This window comes from Canis aureus, chromosome 18 (assembly GCF_053574225.1).
Source record: "Canis aureus isolate CA01 chromosome 18, VMU_Caureus_v.1.0, whole genome shotgun sequence".
In the NCBI taxonomy this organism is placed as follows: Eukaryota; Metazoa; Chordata; class Mammalia; order Carnivora; family Canidae; genus Canis; species Canis aureus.
In genome coordinates, this window is record NC_135628.1 from 14,136,695 (window position 1) to 14,161,017 (window position 24,323).

The 24,323-nt window shown below is 36.5% G+C and overlaps 1 protein-coding gene across 2 annotated transcripts in view; it reads left to right on the forward strand.

The window, feature by feature from the left end:
- Nucleotides 1–24,323, forward strand: part of DPY19L2 (dpy-19 like 2) — a 94,289-nt gene continuing 69,966 nt past the window's right edge. The window contains exons 1-6 of one of the 2 annotated variants that reach the window (XM_077856218.1): nucleotides 1–514; nucleotides 5,442–5,466; nucleotides 6,816–6,903; nucleotides 8,746–8,883; nucleotides 20,796–20,916; nucleotides 23,149–23,242. In XM_077856218.1, the coding sequence (XP_077712344.1) occupies nucleotides 136–514; nucleotides 5,442–5,466; nucleotides 6,816–6,903; nucleotides 8,746–8,883; nucleotides 20,796–20,916; nucleotides 23,149–23,242 (845 nt within the window). In that variant the 5' untranslated portion in view covers nucleotides 1–135. The remainder of the gene's footprint in view (nucleotides 515–5,441; nucleotides 5,467–6,815; nucleotides 6,904–8,745; nucleotides 8,884–20,795; nucleotides 20,917–23,148; nucleotides 23,243–24,323) is intronic. The other variant, XM_077856216.1, reaches the window with a different exon arrangement.

Consider the following 24,323-nt stretch of genomic DNA (forward strand, 5'->3'; position numbering starts at 1 on the left):
CAGGCCGCCCCGCAACGGCGGCGGGGACGAGTCGTTGAGGGTGGGAGTCGAGCGGGGCCCCTGCGGACCTCGCCCGGCCGGGCTGGGCCGCGCCGCAGACACAGCCAGCGCCACCGGAGCAGGGACTATGAGAAAATGGTCGGGCAAACGCGAAGCAAGCTCAAGGAGGCGGCTCCCGAGCCGGCGCGCTCCTCCCGCTGCGCGCAGCCCAGGCGGCGGCGCCGGGCCACGGGAGCCGGGGAGCCGGAGATGGAGGAGCCGCCGGCGGAGGCGGAAAAGCCGCAGCCTCCTCTGCCCGTAGGCGGGGGCGGGAACCTGCCGGGGGGCTCCCGGGACTACTCGCCGAGGAGGCCCCGAAACCTGAACCCGCAGAATTGCATGCAAATGGAAGTGGTCGCCAAGACCCTTCTTGTCGGCCGCTTCCAGCTCCTGAGCTGCTTGCTGGAGCAGCTCCGCGACAAGGTGCAGCAGTTGCGGAGGCGCCAGGTCGGCAGCAGGACCTCCGTCGGCATAGGTGAGGCCCCAGGCCCTCCGCGGGTCCGGAGGGATCCCCGGGGGGCCCAGCGGTTTAGCGCCGCCTGCAGCCCAGGGCGTGATCCTGGAGAGGAGGCAGAGCCGGGCGGCCCAGCGGTTAGCGACCAGGGATCGAGTCCCACGTAGGGCTCCCTGCACGGAGCCTGCTTCTCCCTCTCTTGGAATGTTTGAGAAGGGTGGAATTAGAGGCACAAATTTGAGAAACTAACTGAAAAAGAGAAGATATACTTGCAGGCAGCCAGGGTGGCTCCGTGGTTTAGTGCCGCCTTCAGCCCAGGATGTGATCCTGGAGACCCGGGATCGAGTCCCACGTAGGGCTCCCTGCACGGAGCCTGCTTCTCCCTCTCCTGTGTCTCTGCCTTTCTCTCTCTCTGTGTGGCTCATGAATAGGTAAATGAAATCTTAAAAAAAAAAAAATCAGTCGAACAAACAGGCTTAGCAGTCTTAATGACAAGGTCCAAGCCCCGCGCGGGGGGTAGGGGGGATCGCTGACCAGACTTCCAGTCCCCAATGGTTCTTGTTTTAAGACCCTTTCCAGGGTTTGGGGCCATAGTGATCACCCCTGTTGTGTCACCAACCAAGATGTCATTTCGGTTAGGGCAGCCATTTACCGCAGGTTGGAAGAATGCTGGGCTAGTTCTGGGGTGCAGACGTGTTCTCTTGCCCCTTAGGCTAAGGAAAGTGAAGTAAGTGTTGGTTTAACTGGCTGAGAATCTTTTATAGTGGAAATAGGGTCAGATTAGATAATATGCTGCCCCAGGTCGGTACCCATTCATTCACTTTCATCTTGCTGTGGAACTTCACTGCCTAGATTTGGGGGACTTTTCTTCTTATGTCAGCACTTGAAAGCTTTCCTCTACATTCTTCATTTTCTGTTGTTTAAGAGTTAGTTTAAATGTGTTGCTGTTTCAGTAGCATCAAATTTGAGCCTAGTCCTTGGTCAGACTGGCTACTGATATATCTTGAAACATAGAGAAATGTCTGCTAATGGAAGGTGTCCTGATTTCTTTTCATCGTAAGCTGGCTGCTGATGTTAAAGATGAACGAGTCTCCACATTTGGGGTGTTCCACAAACTAGAGGAATAACGGATGGGAATTCACATTTACATTTTATCAGATGTCTAATTCCAGTGACAGATAACATCCCACATCTTGGATACCAGGTGGTTAGGGCGTCCCAAACATAGGCTCTTGAGCACCCATGTCTGGCACACTGAAAGCACTCAGTGGGTCCTGTGTGAAATAATGACTGAGTATATTAACTGCTAGGAGAGTTCAGAAGAGCCAACTAATACTTTAGGGTGGGAGGTGGGAAATGAAATCAGTGAAGTCTCTTAGGAAAAGGTGGGATTAGAATTGTGACATCAAGGCTAACATTTGGATGTGTGAGGCAGAGGACCACAAGCATTAGAGACTAGTAGAATGGCATAATTGAAGTCAAGGACGTAGGGCTGAAAGGAAGGGTACAAAAGAAAGAGAGTGGGAAGACAGTTCAGAAGGTTCGCTGGGACCAGCAGTGGAGAGTGTAATTCAAAACTCAGTTTAAGGAATTTGAACTTCATTCCGTAGAAGACACTGGTTGATTCTTTAAGAAAAAAGATTTTTTTTTTAAGGAGATGAAATGCACATCCTATAACAATTCTGTGGCATTTAGTACTCACAGTGTTAGCGTTGAATACTTTTTAAATGCCGTGATGTGATTCACTTAATAGCAATTTGTAAAATGGATTGGAGAGAGATGGAAAAAAGGAGCAGAAAAAAATAATTGAATCCTGGAACCCAGGCAATAGTGGGTCTTAGTGGGGGTAGCAACAACAGGAATAGACAGGAGAGGACAGAGGTGAGAGTTAGTGAAAGCGTCTTATGAGGATTGGGGAGGTGGTGAGGTAGAAGGAAAGGTGGGAGGACAGGGACAAAGTTGAGCAATGAGGATTATAGATTTGGGAATTATCCATGGAAAAGTGAGTTGAAACTTGAAGATCGAGATTCCCCCTGAGAGAAGAGTGGGCAAAGCAGAGATACTTGGGAAAACCTCTTATACTTAGTTTTAAGAGATAAGAGGAAAACGAAAAGCCAGATAAGCAAATAGAATGGTCAGAAACATGGAAGAATTGGAAGAGTTGATGTGATAAAAGACGAAGAAATCCAAGAATCTGGTCAGATGCTACAGAGGGGTTTGGAAAGTATAGGAGTTTAAAGAAGTCTTTGACATTGCTAACTAAAATGTCATTGGTCATTTTTTAAAAAAAGGTTATGGGAACTTAGAAGAAAGAAGTTTGGCCAAGAATCTCATTAGCAAATAGGGTTATGGGTAAGGAGAGAGAATATGTCATAGTTTGTAGGGCTGAAATGTTTTAAGGCCTAAGAGAATTGAAGGCTGAGGAGAAAGGTTGAGGGGAGAGGGTGAGATTCAGGTTCTAAGAGAGGAAATAGTTGATGGAGCAGTCTTGGAATGTTTGAGAAGGGTGGAATTAGAGGCACAAATTTGAGAAACTAACTGAAAAAGAGAAGATATACTTGCAGGCAGCCAGGGTGGCTCCGTGGTTTAGTGCCGCCTTCAGCCCAGGGTGTGATCCTGGAGACCCGGGATCGAGTCCTATGTAGGGCTCCCTGCATGGAGCCTGCTTCTCCCTCTGCCTGTGTCTCTGCCTCTCTCTCTCTCTGTGTGTGTCTCTCATTAATAAATAAATAAAATCTTAAAAAAAAGGAGATATACTTCCTTTGCCAAGATGGTAGGGAATTGAAAAACGAGGATTAGTAGATAGAGAAATGTTGAAGTGGATATAAGAGAAGTTGGGAGTGCTTGCATCAGATGATCTCTGTTTCAGTGAAATAGAGAGGCCGGGTCACTTTCAGAGATGGGATTGACAGGATACAGGGTCAGGAGACATGCTTTTAATCACATCTTTGGAAGAGGCTGTGATAAGCGCTTCATGCATTTTGAATATTGGAATCGTTACACTTTATCATTTTTTCTCCTGCGGACTGTGGGGTGGAGGAGGGAATGAAAGACACAAGACTTTTGAGGAGTTTTGGAAGGCTAGATGGATTTGTTAGGATATTTGATCTTTTCCCTTTCCCTAAACATCAATTTTTAGAAGATTTTATTACACTGAGAGAGAGAGCGAGCAGGGGGAGGAGTGGACGGAGAGAGAGCAGCAGCCTCCCTGCTGAGCAAGGAGCCTGACAGTGGGGCTGGACTTGGAACTCAACATGGGGCTCGATCTGGGGACTCTGGGTTCAGCCCGAGCAGAAGGCAGATGCTTAACTGACTGAGCCACCCAGGAGCCCCTCCTTAAACATTTTTCAGAGTTTTTGCCAGTATATGCAAATTGTCTAGAGAGTAAGAAAGAGAATAGAAGTACAGTTGAATAGAATAGTGTATGTGTCTTAATGAAGCCTTATCAAAGGGGCATCTGTTTCAGGTTGAGAAAAAAGATACAGGTTTAATTTCAAAGTGGTTCAGAGTGTATTACATATTAGAAAGAGCTAACATATGTAGTGAATATGAACTTTTTCCATGAAAATCCAGGTAGGAAATATTTTAGGCTTCACAGGCCACATATAGTCTCTGTTACCTATTCTTCTTCCATATTTATACAACACTTAAAAAATATAACAAGCATTTTTAGCTTGTGGACAGTCCAGAAAGACCATGGGCTATCATTTGCTAATTGTGGCATAAAGCAAGCAAATCTTCTGAGAAGTATTGAAGAGTAGTAGGAATGAGTGTAGGATGGTTAGGAATATGGAGAACAAGAGCTGGAGAAGCATGATTGGGATTTTTTTTTCAAAATCATAATTTGATGTTATTAATTTCTTTATTGATTTACATGTATTTTGTTAGTCAAGGTAATTTCTTGAATTTTTACAAGGCTAGAGTTGGTGGTTTGTTAAAATGACTTGCCAAGGACATTTGGGATAACCATAAGAAGTACTATTATAAAATCTTGGAGGGGAGGCAGGACTTTAGGAATAGCTGAGTAAATGTGATAGTAACAAAAATACTTGGAAAATTGTCAGAATCAACTTTTCAACACTTTATAAATTAACCAAAGGTTTGCAGCACTCTAAAGAGCATGTATTCAAAAACACTACTGCATTTGTGTAGGAACAGTGGGTTTTGTTGGCGTTTTAATTTGGCCTCATCCCATGCCCCCTCCCCAGCTCTGTGGTATCCTTGAAAACAAGCAGCATCCCAGCCACCAGAGGGGCCGGGACAGTGCTGGGAGCTCCTCAGAAAGCCCCATGCCCACAGTAGTGTCGCTATTTGACTGATCTCCACACTTTCTGTACTCACTGTATTCACACATAGAGTACAGACAGGGCAACTCTAGATGAATCTCCGGGCCAGTAACCTGGGAGCAATCAAAACTTCATAAATAGGGGCTTTCAGGGGTGCTGCTGAGGAGGCAATTGCCTGCATTTAGCAATTTCTGACGATCAAGGGGAAGTGGTCTAGAGTGGCTCCTGTAGTAGGCTAGAGTTACTTCTGAAAAGACTGAGCTGAGAATAGTGTATATACGTGCTTGTTGTAATAATTTTATGTGAGGAAATAGAGAATAAGAGAAAGAAGAGGGAATAAACTGAAAATCCCCCGAAAGCTCAAAATCATTAATAACTTCATCACTTTTTTTGCAAATTTTATAAATGCGACAGTCTTCCAAGCCTCCTTTTGCTCCCAGAACCCCGTCCCCCCACCACCCGGCAGAGAGAGGTAAGCACTATTCACAATTTGTTTTATGTCTGTGTGTAAATTTTTCCTATTTTATATAGATAGAATTATCTAGCCATCTTGCTTGTGTGTGTGTGTTCTCTCTTCAGGCGTATAAGGGAATGCTCTTGAAATAGTTGTTTTAAAGGTATCATAAAGCAGCTTTTAATGACTTTTTTGTTTGTTTTCCCAGCTGCCTTTGTGGGATTTTTGCACTGGTAAGATTTGTTTTAGTTTTAAATAAAATAAAAACATTTGAATTAAAAATTAACATTACTGTTTGCTCATAGTAAAACAATAACCACTTGCTATGTGTATAGAATATGTGTGCACAAGGTTACACATATATGTTATTTTTAAAAAACCGTATGTGAAGCAGCATTTATAACGTGGATGCATTAGAAGAATAGTTCTTGGGAATAAAAATATTTTTATGTTTCCAAAGGATCTGCCACAATATTTCTTAAATCTCCAGCTTTTCTAGTGTACTTTGCATGTTTATTTCATCTTAAAAAACTTATTTTACAGTAACTGTGTGTTCCTAGTGACATAAACTTAGAGATAAAGTTTATGTGACACCTGCCATTTGGAAATCGGGTAGAAATGAAAACAGAGAGTCAGCTGTAGTGATAAGAATTAAATGAGCCTTTCAGGGGGCATGCACATGTACTTCACTTTATGTAAGTGATCTATTTGTAAAAATTACATGTCAAATAATATTTTTCCTCTGATGTGTTTTCATTTCTTCTTGAGCTCAGAACTTTTTATTCTTGGGAAGAGTGGGATTACATCTTTGGGGACAGTGCTGTTCTGGCCATTTAGTCTGCAGGGAGATTTTGATTTTAGAACTAAAGCTGTAATAGTAAGAAACATTTCCTATAGCTATTGGTACCCTGACATGTGTCTCACATGTGAATCAAAGTGAGTGGAAAACAGGAGTGATATATGGAATTTTGCTATTTATTTGGAAAGCATCTATATGTTAATTAGGATAGCATAATTGCTTAACAATTTTACTTATCATGTATGCCCCCAGTTTTCACCACTTAACAGCTGTTTTCTTGAGTTGCACTAATAAAACATCTTGAAGTACAGTTCTATGTTCTTTGACGCTTGCGAGTTGATCCCTTCTATGGTATTCTATTTATTTTTAAACTGCTTTAATATAAAGTAATTTTATTTAAAATTGTATTCCTAATGCTTCTCAACAGTCACAGAACCATTTCTCAAACCTGGTGTAATAGAATCACTTGTGAAACTTAAACAGAAACTTGCCTCTGTTCTGATTTAGAGGCATGGAGTGGAAGGGGGCAGAGAGACCACAGGAGTTTTAGATAAACGATTATGATTAAGAGCCAAGGAGTTAAGGAATTTTCATGGTATGCTACACCAAATTATGAATGCCTAAAAATATACAAATTACTAAGCAAATTATAAAATTATCTAATTTATTATAACAATTCTTCTTTTTCCTCTTATGGTTTCTATACTTCAATACCTAGTTATTTTAATACTGGTTCTGAAATGTTCTAATTCTTTGAATATGGTGCTTCATTTTTTTCTCTAGGATACATCTAGTAACACTTTTTGAAAATGATCGTCATTTTTCTCACCTTTCATCTTTAGAACGGGAGATGACTTTTCGAACTGAAATGGTTAGTTCCTTATAATAAATTAATTTGTAGTTTAAGAATTGTAAGACAATAAGGTAGCAATTTGTTAGGAACTGAAATGAATTTTTGTTGAACCTCACTGTTTCTCGAGCTATAACCTAGGCTTATTATGTAAATAGAAAATATTTCAGGATTCTTTTACTTACTTCATTACCCTACTTTTCTAATGCAGACTTCTTTTAAAAAAGGATCAGAATAGTTGGGGAAGAAGGAGAACAAAGATAATATTTAAGAAGTGATATAGGGGTAACCGAATGTTATTTGTCCTCACCACCATTCATCTCCAGAACTTTTTTATTATCCCAAACAGAAACTATACCCGTTAAACACCAACTCCCCATGCCCCTGTCCCCAGCCCCTTGTATCTTCTCATCTACTTTGTCTCTGCAGATTTGTCTAATTGCAGTACTTTAACCACTACTTTTTAAATCTCACCCTAATAATCCCCTTAATCCTTGAAAGAGTTGGATATATTAGCATTTGCATGACATTTAAATTCTTAGTATTTCTTAGGTATTATTTCCAAAGAGAGGATGTAAGATATTCTTAAACAAATTGTGTAGCTATGATGGAGTCTGGGCTTTGATGACAAATAACGAGATTCAGATAGCAGGTCTGTGCTTCGTTGTGTGATGGCTAAGTCAGTTAACCTCTGATGATCAGTAATCTCATCTATTGTCTAGAAATAATGCCAGCTTTACAGGGTTTTATTGACTATGAAGGGAGATAATGAATGAAGCACATTAACACAGTCCCTGGCACAAAGACAATAGATGTTATTAATAAAAATGCATTTGTATATTTCCTATCTCTCTAAATATAGACTTAATACATATTAAATATTCTTTCATTGTACTACTGTCTTGTCCTTCTAAGCAGAAAGGAACAATCCTTATGTGAGCTCATAGTTTACCAATCAAAACTATGAGGAAATGCTCTTTCGGACATTAGCGAAAACAGAACTTTGATTTAGTAGCCATTCGCCTTGCTTAATCTGTTAATAACAAGGTAGTTGTATGAGGAGCAAATGAGAGTAGAGTTGAAGATTATTTTTAATGTTTTTGGGAGTATGTGTTACAAACAATGTGGCCCTTTATTTGTTTTTCGATTTTAGGAAGAAAAACAGGAAATTGATTAGGGAAGTAATGAAAACAATATGCTTCTGTTAATCTCTGATTTTTAAATAAACAGCACTTTTGCTGGCCTTATAAAGTCATTATTTCCTATACTAGAATAATACACAATAATACACTACGCTGAAATAATCCCCTTTTCAGGACTGCATTTATGTCATGAACAACAGTAGTCAATTGACATTAGCTAGTTTGCATATTGCGCAGAGCCATCAGAGGGAGCTCGGAAGTCCGTTGCAAGCATGAAGTTCTGTCTCATTTTTGCTTCTGATCATTGTATGTTATTTCTTGGGAGGTGGAAAAAAAGTATATCTATATGCAAAGTTATGCAAGGACACGAAGGTGTCTCTGTTTATGCCAGAATTTATCCGATCTTAAACTCTAGGCATCTCGAATGTGATAGATGCAGACATTCTGGAATTAAAAATATATTGTATTCATGTTTTAAGCCATGGTCAGAAAATATCCTTAAAACATTTAACCACCCTTCCAAATCTTTTTCAAACATACAGAACATACGAAAGAATAGCACAGTAGTAACTTGAAAAAGCATGCATTTTTCTTTTTGAGCCCAAGAATGTGGTGGCAAGGAGAAATGAGGAAGTCTTACTATTAACATTTCCTTTTATTCAGAAGAAATTGTTCCAAAAATTTTCATATTTAATTCTATCCACAATTTGTGCATTTTAAGGGACTTTATTATTCCTACTTCAAGACCATTATTGAAGCACCTTCATTTTTGAAAGGATTGTGGATGATTATGAATGACAGGCTCACTGAATATCCCCTTGTAATTAATACAGTGAAACGCTTCCATCTTTATCCAGAGGTGAGTACTATTTGGGGGGAGAATATTTGTAGGATAATCCTTTTTTTCAGATAAAAATAGTGAGTACAATAATGTTATAAAAAGGAGGGGACCTTTAAGGCTTATTGATTGTATGTGTCCTTATAGTTGAGCAAAATATAAAAAATTCCTCCTAAATTTTAAAGACTCCAGAAATTAGGCTTACATAAAGTCGGAGAAATGAACCTTAGTCTGGAAGTAATGACCAATTTAATTAGAGAAGCCAAACAGGAAGGAGCCAAGATGTGCTCTAAATGGAGACCCTGTGAATGGGCGTACTGGTCTCATGAAGGAACACTGAAATTTATGAGCAGAACAGTGACCTTGGAGTTACATTAATAGAGATTTATTTAGTCACATAGAGGTCTATAAATATCTTCCAATGCTTAGTCTAAAAGAGTATGGATTTTATGGTAGTCTGCAGATTCTAGAAATTGGAACAGTGACAACAAAAAATTAGTAAGTTCAATTTTTGAGCTGTTAAGATAAATGCTAATTTGATGTCATGGTGTGCACTACTTTCGAGTTATCTCAGAATCCAGCACATTTGTTAAAAATTAGTGCTTCTTAGACCTTTCTTCATATTTTGTAGCTTTAAAAATTACTATGTTTTTCATTTTGAAATGTTGAAAATTAACAGAAACCTAGAGAAAATAAGTAAAGGTGTGATCAACGTGTGATCAACCATTGAGAATAAATTAATGTGACTCTTTTGTAATTTTTCACATACTTTTTTTTAAAGATTTTATTTACTTATTCATGAGAGACACAGAGAGAGAGAGAGGGGCAGAAACGCAGGCAGAGGGAGAGGCAGGCTCCACGCAGGAAGCCCAACGTGGGACTCGATCCCGGATCTCCAGGATCAGGCCCTGGGCTGAAGGCAGTGCTAAACCACTGAGCCCTGGGCTGCCTGATTGCTTCAGATACCTTAAAGCACTATAAATAGAGTTAGAGTTGGGACCCTGGGTGGCTCAGCGGTTGAGCATCTGCCTTTGGCTCAGGACCTGATCCCAGGGTCCTGGAATCGAGTCCCACATCAGGCTCCCTGTGAGGAACCTACTTCTCTCTCTGCCTATATCTCTGTCTTCTCTCTATGTCTCTCATGAATAAATCAATGAAATATTAAAAAAATATATATATAGTTAGTGTCATCTTTGTTTTGCTTCCCAGTCACGTTTGTTCCTTTTCCATTCTCACAAGTATCATCATCATCAGGAATGTATTATGTGTGTATCCATCATTCCTTATTTTCAAGGATTGTTTTACGTGTTTTTGTAAATCCACATAAGTGCTCTCATACCAAATAAAGCACTCTAGAACTTTTTTCTCAACATTAAATTTTTGAACGCTATGTATGTATTTTTTCTTTAACCATTTTATGAATTCCCAGCATTATTTATACATTCCCCTCCTTGTGGATATTGTTTCTAGTTTTAAAATTATATAGTTCTAAAATATATGTTCCAAATTTATCTTCCAAAATATATGTTCTTGTGTTTTCTAATTGTGTATATATGCAATATTTTGGGGGGGATACTCTAAAAGCAGAATAGTTGTGTTGTAGAGTATATGTTTTGTCGACTTTATCAGATGTTGCTAAATTGCTCTCTGATGCAAATGTAGCAACTCATACTACTGTGGAGGAGTATTTACTTTTCCTCATATCCTAATAAGATTTCAGTTTATAAAACTTTTTGGTTTTGCTCTTCTAATGGGTGTGATATGCTATTTATTTTAATTTGTACTTCCCTTATTATTTTTTGAGCTAAGAATATTTTATTTTAAATATGTTCATGTTTAATAATCATTTGGATTGTTTCTTCTATCAAAAACCTGTATAAATCTTTATCACCACTTGGTAGTTGTTTTCTTATTTACTTGTTGGCAAAATTTATATATTTTGTAGAGTAATCCTGAGTAATATGTGCTGAATCTTCTTTCTGGCTACTTTTTAATCAGTTTTGTTGAGGTATAACTTATATGCAATAAAATACACCTGTTTTGAATGTACAGTTCTTTGAGTTATACATTTGACACGTGTAAAAAGCCACTGCAATTGAGTTATAAAACATTTCCATAATTCTGAGACGTTTCCATGTGCTCCTTTTTGGTAACTCTTCTTTCTCCCATTGAGTTGTCTCATCACAGGAGTGGTAAGATGGGACATCTTGCTTTGTTCCTGATCTTGGTGGGAAAGCTTCAAGTTTCTCATCATTAAGAATAACTTTAGCCATAGGTTTTCTATAGATATTCTTTATCAAGTTAAGGAAGTTCCCTCTATTCATGGTTTACTAATAGTCTTTTTTTTCAAAGATCTTGAGTAGGTGTTAAATTTTGTCAATGCTTTTTCTCTATCTGTTGATATGATCTTGTCATTTTTCTTCTTTATCCTGTTAATATAATGGATTGTATTATTTGGTTTTCAAATTTTGAACCAGCTTTACATACCTGCAGTAAACCCTATTTGGTCAGGCTATAATTTTTATAGGTTGTTGGATTTGATTTGCTATTTTTTTTTTTTTTGAGAATCTATGTTCATGAAAGATATTATATGTAGTTTTCTTGTATCTTTTTCTGGTTTGGTATTAGCATAATGCTGGCCTCAACAAATGAGTTCATAAGTGTTCTGTCTGCTGTATCTTCTGGAAGAGATTCTAGAAAACTGGTATTCTTTCTTTGGTACAGTTCACTGGTGACCCCATCTGGGCCTGGGTTGATTTGGAAGGTTATTGAATATTGATTAAATTTATTTAGTAGAGATAGTCCTATTCAGATTGTCTATTCTTGTTTGAATTTTGGCAAGATTGTGTCTTTCAAGGAATTGGTTTGTCAAATTGTGAAATTTATGGGCAAAGGGCTGTTCATTATTCCTTTATTATTTGCTTAATGTCCCATGGGATCTGTAGTGATGTCCTGTCTTTCATTTCTGTTACTATTCATGTCCTCTATTTTTTTTTTATGTTACCTGGCTAGAGATTTATCAATTTTATTGATGTTCTGTTGTTAGATGCATACACATTAAGGATTATGTCTTCATGTAGAATTGACTCCTTTATTATTGTGTAATACCACTCTCTACCCCTGATAACTTTTCTTACTGTAGTCTGCTCTGTTTGGAATTAGTATAGTTACTCCTGCTTTTTAAAATTAGTTTTAACATAGTATATCTTACTTAATTCATTTACTTTTAATCTGTAGGCATCTTATTTTTAAAGTTGGTTGTTTAATAAAGTTGTGATATCCACTATATTTGTTACTATTTTCTATTTGTTGCCTTTGCTCTTTTTACTATTTTGACTTCCATTTTTTCTATGCCTTTTGTGGTTTTAATTGAGCTTTTATATTATTGCATTTTATCTCATTTTTTTAGGTTATCAGTTATAATTATTTTTTTTACATTTTTGGTTGCCCTAGAGTTTATAATACACATTTATTTATTTATTTTTAAAAATAAATTTATTTTTTATTGGTATTCAATTTGCCAACATACAGAATAACACCCAGTGCTCATCCCATCAAGTGCCCACCTCAATGCCCGCTATAATACACATTTATGACTAATCCAAGACCACTTTCAAATAGCATTAAACCACTTCCAGGCTAGTGTCAATATCTTATAATAACAAAATAATTGTAATTCCTTCCTCCCAACCCCTGAATGCTTTCTGTCATTCATGTCACCTATACATAAGCATACACACATTCATAATTACGCATAGTTGAATACATTGTTGCTGTTACTATTTTGAACAAAGTTTATGTGTTAGATTAATAAGAATGAGGGGATCCCTGGGTGGTGCAGTGGTTTGGCGCCTGCCTTTGGCCCAGGGCGTGATCCTGGAGACCCGGGATCGAATCCCACATCGGGCTCCCGGTGCTTGGAGCCTGCTTCTCCCTCTGCCTGTGTCTCTGCCCCTCTCTCTCTCTCTCTGTGACTATCATAAATAAATAAAAATTAAAAAAAAAGAATAATGAAAGGAAAGTTTTAATTTTATCTTCAATTTTCTTTTCTTCATGCTCTTTTTTCTTTATGTAGATTGAAGTTTCTGATCTGTATCTTTTTTTTATCCCCTGTAAAGAATTTTTTTACAAAGTCCTTCAATTTTTCTGTCTGAAGCCTTTATTTCTGCTTCACTTTTAAAGGATAATTTCACATGCTGCTACAGATTTCTAAATTTTTTGTTTCTTAGCATTTTAAATATAGCAGACCAGTTGTTGTTGTTTCCTCTTCTTTCTTCTTCTTCCTTCTTTCTTCTTCTTCTTCTTCTTCTTCTTCTTCTTCTTCTTCTTCTTCTTCTTCTTCTTCTTTTTTCTTCTTCTTCTTTGAGAGAGAGAGAGAGAGAGATTTTATTTATTTATTTGAGAGAGAGAGAGAGAGCAAAAGAGCACAAGCAGGGGGAGCGGGAGGGAGAGGGAGAAGCAGGCTACCCACTGAGCAGGGAGCCAGATGTGGGGCTCTGTCCCAGGACCCTGGGATCATGACCTGAGCCAAAGACAGACGCTTAACTGTCCAGTTTCTTGTTTGAATGGTTTCTGAGAAATCAGATGTAATTCTTATCTTTACCAAGTAAGGTGTTTTTTATTTTTTATTTTTCTCTTCTGACTTCTTTCAAAAATTTTCCTTAACTTTGATTTTCTGTAGTTTGAATACAATATGCCTAGGTGTCATTTTTGGCATTTATCATGCTTGGTGTTCTCTGAGCTTCCTGGATCTGTGACGGACTCCTGAATCATTTCACATATTTCTTCTCCTTTCTCCCTTATACTTTTGGTATTCCCAATTATGTGTATGGTACACCTTCTGTTGTTGTCTCACAGTTCTCAAATATTCCAGGGTTTTTGTTGTTACCGTGTGTTTGTTTTTAAAGATATTATTTATTTATTTGAGAGCTAAAACATACATCATAGTACTGTCTGATGTAGTTTTAAATTGATGTAGAGGAAATATTTAAGATGATGATGTTATAAAGGGAGAAGGGAGAGAGATGTAAATGGAGGTAAGGTTTCTGTACCTCATTTGAACTAGTAAAATGGTAATAAAAACTGCTGTAAATAGGCTTTCAGTAGTGTGGTGATAAGAAGCATTCCATAATCTTGTCACTAGGTGTCAGTCCTTTATGAACTTGTGCCTCTGGGCTGTGAACTTCACAAGTTTTCAGGTTTTGTATTCTGCTTAGGTGCAATGGGATGGCTAGAAGAGGCTGGAATTGGGTATTTCCCTGCTTCCCTCTCTGCTAGGCTCCGATAAAACCTTAGCAGGTTAGGCTCTAGTTAGATAATTTCTCTTGAGGCAGGCTTTGCTAAGAACTGAGCGCTCTGGTGTGTTTCAAAAATGATCCTTTTTCCACTACCCACTGCTGCAGGGGGATCAGGAGAAGACTTTTCTTTGACATTCACTGTGTGACCCTAGTGAGCTCCTAGAAGTAAAACTCATAAGTGTGTTGGCATTTCCCCTATTATTGGGTCTCCCTGGAGTTTTTGGCTCTCAGACTTGTCTACCCTATGCCTCCAGCAATTTATCAATTACAGTTTAGTTTTTCCTACTCTCCAGCTGGTTCCCATGGAGATTTTTGCTCATGGGTTTCTGTTCCACTAAGTCGTGATTCTCTCAATTTACCTGTCGATCTCCAATATGGAAAGCAGGAATTTGCCCTGTAATCTCACTTTTCTTATGAATCTAAGAGTTGCTGATTTTTCAGTTTTTTTCAGCTTTTTACTTATTAGGATGGAGTTGTAACTAATAAGCTTCTTAGATGATGGACTTGGAAACTTTGTATTTCATTTTTATTTTAACATATATATACATAAATATTTTATTTTCCTTGAGACTTCCTGTTTGATCTCTGGATTTTTTAAAACTTCTTTCATTTTTTAAGTAATCTCTACATCCAGCAAAAAGCTTAAACGCACAACCCTGAGATAGGAGTCCCATGCTCTACCAACTGAGCCAGTTAGGTGTCCCTTGGATGACAGATTTTTAAAAGTAGGGTTTTTTCTTAGTTTCCAGGTGTTAGCAGATTTCATTTTTATTTTCCTGTTAGTCATTTGTGGCTTAAATTTTTTAAAAAGATTTTATTTATTCATGAGAGACACAGGCAGAGACACAGGCAGAGAGAGAAGCAGGCTCCATCCAGGGAGCCCAATGTGGGACTCGATCCCCAGTCTCCAGGATCACGCCCTGGACTGAAGGCAGGCGCCAAACCACTGAGCACCCAGGCATCCCTGTGGCTTAAATTCATTGTGTTTATTAGAGAACCCACTTTGTATCATTTTGATCCTTTTAAATTTGTTGAGGTTTGTTTAATGGTCAAAAATATGGTCTATCTTGACATATATTCTGTGAGCACTTCAAAAAAATATGTATAGTTGGGTGAAATATTTTATAAATGTTGATTAGTTCCTGTTGGATGATGGTGGTGGTGATATTTTTTCAATCCTTCTGATTTTCTAATTCATCCATCCATTGTTGAGAGAGGGATGCTGATGTCTCCAACTGTACATCTTGTTGTTGGAGTTTAATCATTATATAATAACCCTACCTCCTTCACTTATAATTTTGTTTACCCTGAAGTCAACTTTTTTTCCAATAGTAAAATAGTTGTTTCTTCTTTTTTTTAATGTGTACATAATACATCTTTTTTATCCTTCTATTTTTAGTCTGTTATTATTATTATATTTGAAATATGTTTCTTATAGATGAGTCATGTTTTTTAATTTATCTTACAATTTTTGTGTTTTACCACTTATGTTTAATGTAATTATTCATCTGTTTTGACTTGAGTCTGTTATTTTTGGTTTTCTGTTTGTCCTTCATTTTTCATTTTTCTATTTTCTTTCTGCCTTCCTGTGGGTTATTTGAAGATTTTTAAATTCTATTTTGATTTATCTACTTTTTGAATGTATCTTACTTTATGTAGCATTTTTAGTGGTCGTTGTAGCTAGTATATTACCTATACATAACTTATTACAGTCTACTGCTATTACCATTTTACTAGTTCAAATGAGGTACAGAAACTTTACCTCCCTTTACATCTCTTTGTCCTTCTCCCTTTATAACATCATCGTCTTAAATATTTCCTCTACATCAATTTAAAACCACATCAGACAGTACTATGATGTATGTTTTAGCCCTCAAATTTATTTTTTAAAAACTAGAGAAATGGGACACCTGGGTGGCTCAGTGGTTGAGCATCTGCCTTTGGCCCAGGGCATGATCCTGGAATTCTGGGATCGGTCCCACGTCAGGCTTCCTGTGAGGAGCCTGCTTCTCCCTCTGCCTATGCCTCTGCCTTCTCTCTGTGTTTCTCATGAATAAATAAATAAAATATTTTTAAAAAACTAGAGAAGTTTATTTTATCCATTTTTAAAGTTTCCTCATTTTCTAATATACCTTCTTTTATCATTTCATTTATGTTTAAAGAATTCTCGGGGATTCCTGGGTAGCTCAATGGTTTGGCCCTTGCCTTCGGCCAAGGGGGATGATCCTAGAATCCCAGGATTGAGTCCCACATCGGGCTCCCTGCATGGAGCCTGCTTCTCCCTCTGCCTGTGTCTCTGCCTCTCTCTTTCTTTGTGTCTCTCATGAATAAATAAATAAAATCTTAAAGGAAAAAAAGATTAGCCATTCTCTTTAGCCATTCTTTTAGGGTAAGTCTGGTAGCAACATATTTTCCTAGTTTTTTTTTTCATCCTTCATATAAAATTCCCCCCCCCCTTTTTTTTTAAAGATTTTATTTATTTATTCATGAGCGAGAGAGAGAGGCAGAGACACAGGCAGAGGAAGAAGCAGGCTTCTCACAGGAAGCCTGATGTGGACTCGATTCCCCATCTCCAGGATCATGCCCTGGGCTGAAGGCAGACACTTAACTGCTGAGCCACCCAGGTATCCTTCAAACTCCCTTTAATTCTTGAAGGCTATTTTTTTTTTTTTTTTCTGGATATAGGATTCTAGGTTGACAGTTTTTTTTCTTTTAGCCTTTGGTAAATGTACCACTTCATTCTGGCCTTTCATGGTTTCTGATGATAAATCCAATGTCAGTTGAATTGTTTTTCTTCTTTAGGTAAGATTTTTTTTCTTCCTTGTTGCTGTCATATATATACATAGTCTTCACAAGTGTTCCAGAAGTGTAATGTTTAAAAGTTTTCAGAAGTGTGATGTATCCTCGTGTGGATTTCTTTGGTTTTATCCTATTTTTGTTTTGCTCAGCTTTGGTTTTTTTCTTTCTTTTCTCTTTTCAAGACATCAGTGATAAGAAGTGTTAGGTCTTTTCTTATAGTCCCGGAGACCCTTAGGGAACCTTTTTTTTTTTTTTTAATGTTTTTTTTTTTTTCTCTGTTGCCCATATTGAGTGATTTCTCTTGTTTCATCTGTGAGTTCACTGATTATTTTCCTCTATCCCTTCACTCAGCTGTTAAGCCCATCCACTGGCTTTTAAGCTTGGTTATTGTATTTTTCAGTTCTGAAATTTTTGTTTGTTTATTTCATATCTTTTATTTCTTTTCTGGGACTTTCTGGGTTTTTACTTGTTTCTAGCACATTCATAATTTCTCATGGGAGCAATTATTCTAATATTTTAGTCATCTCATTGTTGGAATCTGTTGATTCTTTTTTCATTCCGTTTGAGATCCTTATGGTTCTTGACATGATATGTAAATTTCAATTGATGGACATTTGAACATTATTTTATGAAACTAGATCTTATTTAAACCTTTGTTCTAGCTGGCTTCCTTTGGCACCACTCCAGCAAAGGAATGAGGACATCTGTCATCTTGTTACTGCCAGATGGGTATTGAAATCCAGGTTTCCCTCTGGCCTCTTGTGAACCCCAAAGTGGAGGTACTCCTCATTACCTTTGAGTGAGATCAGAATTCTCACTAACTCTGTGATCTCTGCAGACACAATGGTGCGGATGGCCTTGTTACCCCTGGGTGGTGATGAAAGCCCTGACTTCTCAGTAGGCCTCCTCTGACATTACCACCCTGGGAAGGGGAAAGGATGACTTATTGCTGCTTGGGGTAGAAGTCCAGGCTCCCCCCACATGCTCTATACTGACACCATCTGGAGAGAGGGCTTCCTACTTGGCTTTCTCCTACAGCGTCCTAGTGGGTGAGTTGGGATGTCTTGTTGAAAGCCTAGAGAAGGTTGAAGTGTAGGTTCCCAATTTGACCTTTGTTGGTGGGAGTGGGAGCATACAGGATTTTCGTCATTGTTGTTTTCTGTAGTATTTGGTTGAGGAGAGATATCATTGTTTATAAAAATGTTTATGTATTCCTAGGTTGCCACTTTCCTGGTCTTTTAGTTGGAGGGAGTAGGCTTTTGTCAATCTTTTTTGTGTCTACACCCATTGGTGTTTCTGGTTGCCAGACTCTTAACTCCAAATATGAGAAGATGAGGCCAAAGGAAAGTCTAGGGAACTCATCATCATGCTGTTCCTTGGGTCCTAAGATCCCTAGATAGTTTCCCTTCTCTCTACCTTTCACGGTCCTCTTATGTTTGATTTATATAATTCCCAGGGGTTTTAGTCACAGTTGAAGAAGAATGTCTACTAACTACATCTTCTCCAAAGCAGAAATTCATATTATTTAATATTTATATATTGTTTTTTCATTTTTGTTTTGTTCAAGTTATTTTCTAATTTCTAGTTTCCCATGTGATTTTTTTCTTTGATCCATTGGATATTTGATATTATGTTGTCTAATTTCCAAGTACTTGGAGGTTTCCTAGATTTATTTCTTTTTTAAAAATTCTTTTTCTTTCTTTGAGGGGAAAAAAGAGGTGGGGGGAGGGACAATGGGAGAAGGAGACAGAGAACATAAAGCAGGCTCCATGGCCAGTGTGGAGACTGACTTGGGGCTTGGTCTCACAACCCTGAGATCATGATCTGGGCCAAAATCAGGAGTCAGACACATAACCGACTGAGCCACCTAGGTGCTCAGGTGTTTTTTTTTTTTTTTTTTTTTTTTAAGTATTTTTCAATGTAATTTTCAATAGTAAGAATTCTATAATATAGACCTGCCTAAGATCTAAGATGAAAGAAGCTTTTTTCTGCACCAGCTTTCTTTATATCCCATCTTACTCTTCAGAGATACTCTTCTGTTCTTATTTCCTCTGATGATTATCTATAACTCCAGTGTAAGTTCAAAAATTAAAAGACAACCAGCGTCTTGAATATTCAGCTTTATTTAATGTTAACTTACTCTGTATATAAGATAAGGATTTAGCTTACTACAGTAGTTTTAGAGTTATTTTTAGAATTTCATATAGTAAAATTGCTGTTTTTTGTTCCATTTTCAAACAGCATGTTCTCAAAAACAGCTATTTTTTCTTTTTACTTATTCAAAGATATTGTATAATTAGCAACCGCCAGTCTCCTTGATATTATGAAAAAATAATAATGATAATGTAAATTTATAGTATCATAAAGAATGAGGCAACAAGGAATCATTCAGTCTTATTTCACATTGCATAGATGGAGTGTAGAGAAGATCTAGATATGCTTGCCACTTTGTATGTTGAAATGAATGTCGATACTTTTTGTGTTCATAAGGAGATTAATGTTTCACCCAAAGCTAAAAGTGTCAAGTTTGGAATAACATATTTTGAAAAGGCAAAGTTAATGCTATAGCATTATAGTTAATGCTAAACTATATACCAGCATGTATGCTCTAATCCCCTGTCACTCCCGCAAGATGGTTATTATTAACATCATTTTAGAGATGAGGTGTCCCAAGATTCTGAGGGTGAAGGATTTATTTCAGACTATTAAAATCATAACTTGCAGAGTCAGAATTTGAGGTTAATTCTGACTTAAACATCAGTACTTTAGACCAGTACTGTCCTATTATATCAAGCTGTCTATCTTCCAGAAAAGAGTATATTTCTAGATTTAGGTTTAGCACATACATTTATTGTGGTAAGTTTTTGTACATGGATGATAAATACACAAGAATATATATTACAATTTCTTGTCTAAGGTCAGCTTTATAAAAGTAAATGATAAAATAATAAATCTATACTTTTTGTATATGGAAAGATGTTTGTGATATGTATTACATTAACATCTTATATAATATTATATAATACCGAATCCAGCTATGTGTTTTTATATACCAAGAGGGAGACTGGAGGGACGATCACCAAAATTTTTAAAATAGTTAGCTCTGGGTGGTTTTCACTTTCACTTGAATTCTTTACTTTTTTATTCTTCTTCCAATGATCTTGCATTACTTTTTCCCAAATCTATAAATTATTCTTAAAAAAATCTTCCAGGCATGAGCATTTTGTTTGTAGTTTTCTATGGTTGTTCTTTTCCTTTGTCTTTAAACTTCACAAAGTGGATTACAAAATGGGAAGAATTGGTTAATTAAACCTACTTGGTCAAAGTTTTAATGGACACAGGAGCTATTATTCCATATGCAGTTGGTTTAATATTTTTTAGACCATGAAGCAAATAAATTCAATAAATGAAATGTTATGAAATATTCCTGTAAATCATTGTATTTTGCTGTTAATCACTGTCATATTTAAATATACGGTACTAACTTATTTTATAGCTACTGCTATTTATGTTGTAGAATTGATTACAAGAATATATTATAGAAATGTTGATCATAACAAATTTTTATTGATGTGCATTAATTAGTAATATACAACTTTAGTTTATTGTGCATGTGTATATAATTTTAAAATGACTGTTTTCCAAGTCATTTGATTTAAATAAACTTGTCAAAGTTTATATTTTAAAATGACTGTTTTCCGAGTCATTTGATTTAAATAAACTTGTCAAAGTTTATAATGCCAAAGGTAACCATCATAAAATTGTGTTTTGGAAAAATTATTATTATGATGATAGGATATTTTCCTCCATCATCTCTTTTCATTTTTATCTTTGTAGGTGATTATAGCCTTCTGGTATCGCATATTTGTGGGAATAATGAATTTATTTGGACTGGAAACTAAGACCTGCTGGAATGTCACCAGAGTAGAACCTTTAAATGAAGTTCAAAGTTGTGAAGGCATGTTTCTTTCTAAAATGCTGCTATGTTGTCATTAATGTTTACATAAATGTTTTAGTGTTGTGAACTCATTTTAAGAACTATAGACTACTGTAGTTGATTTTTTTTAAAACACTCTAGAACTGATGAAAAGAGTACATACCCTTAAAAGTAATTTTCTGAGAAGGCCATGTACTTATGAGTATCAGTTTGGAATTTGAGTATTAAGATGCCCCAATGTAAAGCAATCCTGAGTATAAGTCATTCTTCTCTTTCAGAATAAAAAGGTTTAAAAAATGTTTTGGGGTAGTTTGAATATATAAATCTGGGCAATGTAGAGTCAGTAATCAAATATCTACATGTAATAATTCATGTAAAAATGTAGTTATACATACATATTTAAAAATCAAATATGCAATTAATAGGTTGTTTTAGAAATACTATTTTTTTTTCATATTCTCACAGCTCATGAACAGTTCTAATAGAACTCTCCATACATCTTCTACGTTGGCATCTTTGCCAAAGAACCCCTTTTGGAATCATCTGTTTTCCAGGATCTAATTGTCACTTTTATTTAAGATATTTGCAGTTTAGGGCAGCCCGGGTGGCTCAGTGGTTTAGCACCACCTCAGCCCAGGGTGTGATCCTGGAGTCCTGGGATTGAGTCCCACATCAGACTCCCTGTGTGGAGCCTGCTTCTCCCTCTGCCTCTGTCTCTGCCTCTTTCTCTCTTTCTCTCTGTGTCTCTCACGAATAAATAAATAAATCTTAAAAAAAAAAGATATTTGCTGTTTAACACTTTTCAGTCTAAAAACTTTACTCAAAGTTAATATATCTACTTGCATAATATTTACACAGTTGTTTTTTATTTCTTCATATTCTGTATATGACTACTTACTGTATTTTATAAATATATTTTTATAGACTTGTTTATATAACATTTAATTCTTATACTATTTACTGTGTATTTCTGTATTTCCCTTCCATATTTACTTATACCCATAGCTGAGCTTTTTAACATCTAAGATAGCATTGATAGAGGATATTTGAGAGGTACTTAGATTATTTTGTACAAAGGAATCAAGAAAATGCTTCATAAAAGGAGAGACTTTGGAATGACTCAGCTTAGAAGGTATCACTTTTTCTGAGGGATGTAAAAAATTGCCTGATGTATATGTGCATATATGATATTTATTAAGTTGCCACTAAATGATAAGTTAGTGTTTGCTCTTGGGATCAAGATGACATGGACCTCACCCTCATAGAGTTTACACATAAGTAGGGTGTAAACTGCAATAGATATTACAAATAAGAAAATGAGGTTGCTAAGATTGAGAGTAAGGGAGAAGAAGTGTTTCAAGAATAGGGGCCAGAATAATCAGAAATCCCAAGGTGAGAGAAAATTAAAAGAAGACTAGACTTCTGGGTGCAGAGAAAGAAAGGGAAAAATGGTGTGAAATGATGCTAGGAATGTAAGCAAGGGTGTGTAATGGAGCAAAAGTTATTAAAACAGACTGAAAAGGAATGGTCAGAGAAGTAGTAGGAATCAGAAAAGCCAGCCTTCAGATCTTGGCTGCATCTGTTATGGCTAAATAACTTCTGGCAATTTATTTAAGTTTTCTGTGTTTTGTTTTCTCAGTAATAAAAGTATTTTCTTACTAATTTCATAGATCTGTTCTGAGAATTCTGTGAGATGATTATATAGCACCTAATAGACTATATGTATGTTTATACATAACACACACACACACACACACACACACACACACACACAAAGCTTGTTTATACATGAGATATATTAAGAATTAAGGTTTTGGCTATACATAGTAATGGATCAAATAACTAGGTCATCTCATATAGACTAAGGTGCTCCTTGAGGTCAGGGGCCATATCTTACTCATCCTAGAACCTAGGAAAGTAGAAAAATAATGCAGTGGGTTTTCTTCTGTAATGCATGAAGTGACTCCATAGAGAGTTCTAGATACTGAACAATATTAGCATCACCTAAACAAAGTGATGCACCAACCAGTCATTACAGTATAATAATACTTCATTAGGGGAAAGTATGAATGTAATTAAAAGTATAAAATATAAATGTAACAATACATCATGTAAAGGGAAAGTACTTAATCTGAACAGCAAATGTTTTCAGCAGGTCCATGAACCCTTCATTACAAATTATGAGATAATTATGCCCACTTGCTTTATAGTCATTTATTAATTTAATACTCAACAATCTGTGTCTTTTTAAAGGATTGGGAGACCCTGCTTGCTTTTATGTTGCTGTGATTTTTATTTTAAATGGAATAATGATGGGATTGTTCTTCATACATGGTGCATACCTGAGGTAAGATCCTTAAGTAGGCTTATAAGAACTGGCTGACATTTCTGATTAAAGGAAAAGGATAACTATGAGGTTAATTGATTAATAGTAGGAAATTTTATAAATTTATTTTTTTCCAGAAACTTAGCTAATATTGTGCAACCAGAAACTAGAGTTGTCACTAAAAATATCTTAAAGGTCTCTTTTTTATCCTTGTGGGGATTTTAAAAAGTGAATTAAAATTTCTTAACAAAGTTTTTAATGAGAATACTTTTAGACCGTATGTAAAATTACTATAACATTAGAGGAATCTTTGGTTGGTATTAGTGGCAGGTTATTTCTAATTTTAAGTCTGTATTTGTGAAATTAAGAAAGCAGTAAAAGAAAATGTGTATCACTGTGGCAGACACTTATATTTGATAGCCTATCTTTCTTGTTAATAGTACCACAATTTGGTTTGGGATAGTAGTGTGTACAATCTCAGGTGATAGGTTGAAGTTGATTATGATAGTTGTGTATTTTGTTTTTCATTCTCCATTGTTTCTTAGGATAGCCATATGAGCTAGGTTTTTTTTTTCTTCAGTGAAAAATATGGTGAAATCAGTCTTGTTTACACCTAGAAAAGCATTTATTTTTCTCACAAAAGGGTAGATTTCATTTGCCCCTTCTCTGTCTTCTGCTTTTAAACTTGACTGTGATACCAAGAGCTGCTGTAGTCATCTAATGACCATGAGGGAAAGGCTGTAAACCTAGCATAAATCTACCCTAAGGCCCTTGTGCTAGTGAACCAATGCCAACAGACACTTATCTTGCATTTTCTTGTTGAATACTATATAAAAACCCATGTAATTTAAGCCACTTTTGTTAAATTTTTGTTTCTTACAGCAGAATATATTCCTGACTGACCACCAGCTTTCTTTATAATGTTATTCTTGAACTGCACAACATTTAAAGTTAAAAATCCAGATTTACTCTTTCAATAAGTATTGAGGTTTCATAGGGTGTATGTCTATATAGAGATTAATATATACACAGTTCTTGTTTTAGGAAGTTTTTAGCATCAAAATAGTAGCATAGCACCAATAAAAAATTGTAACATTTGCAA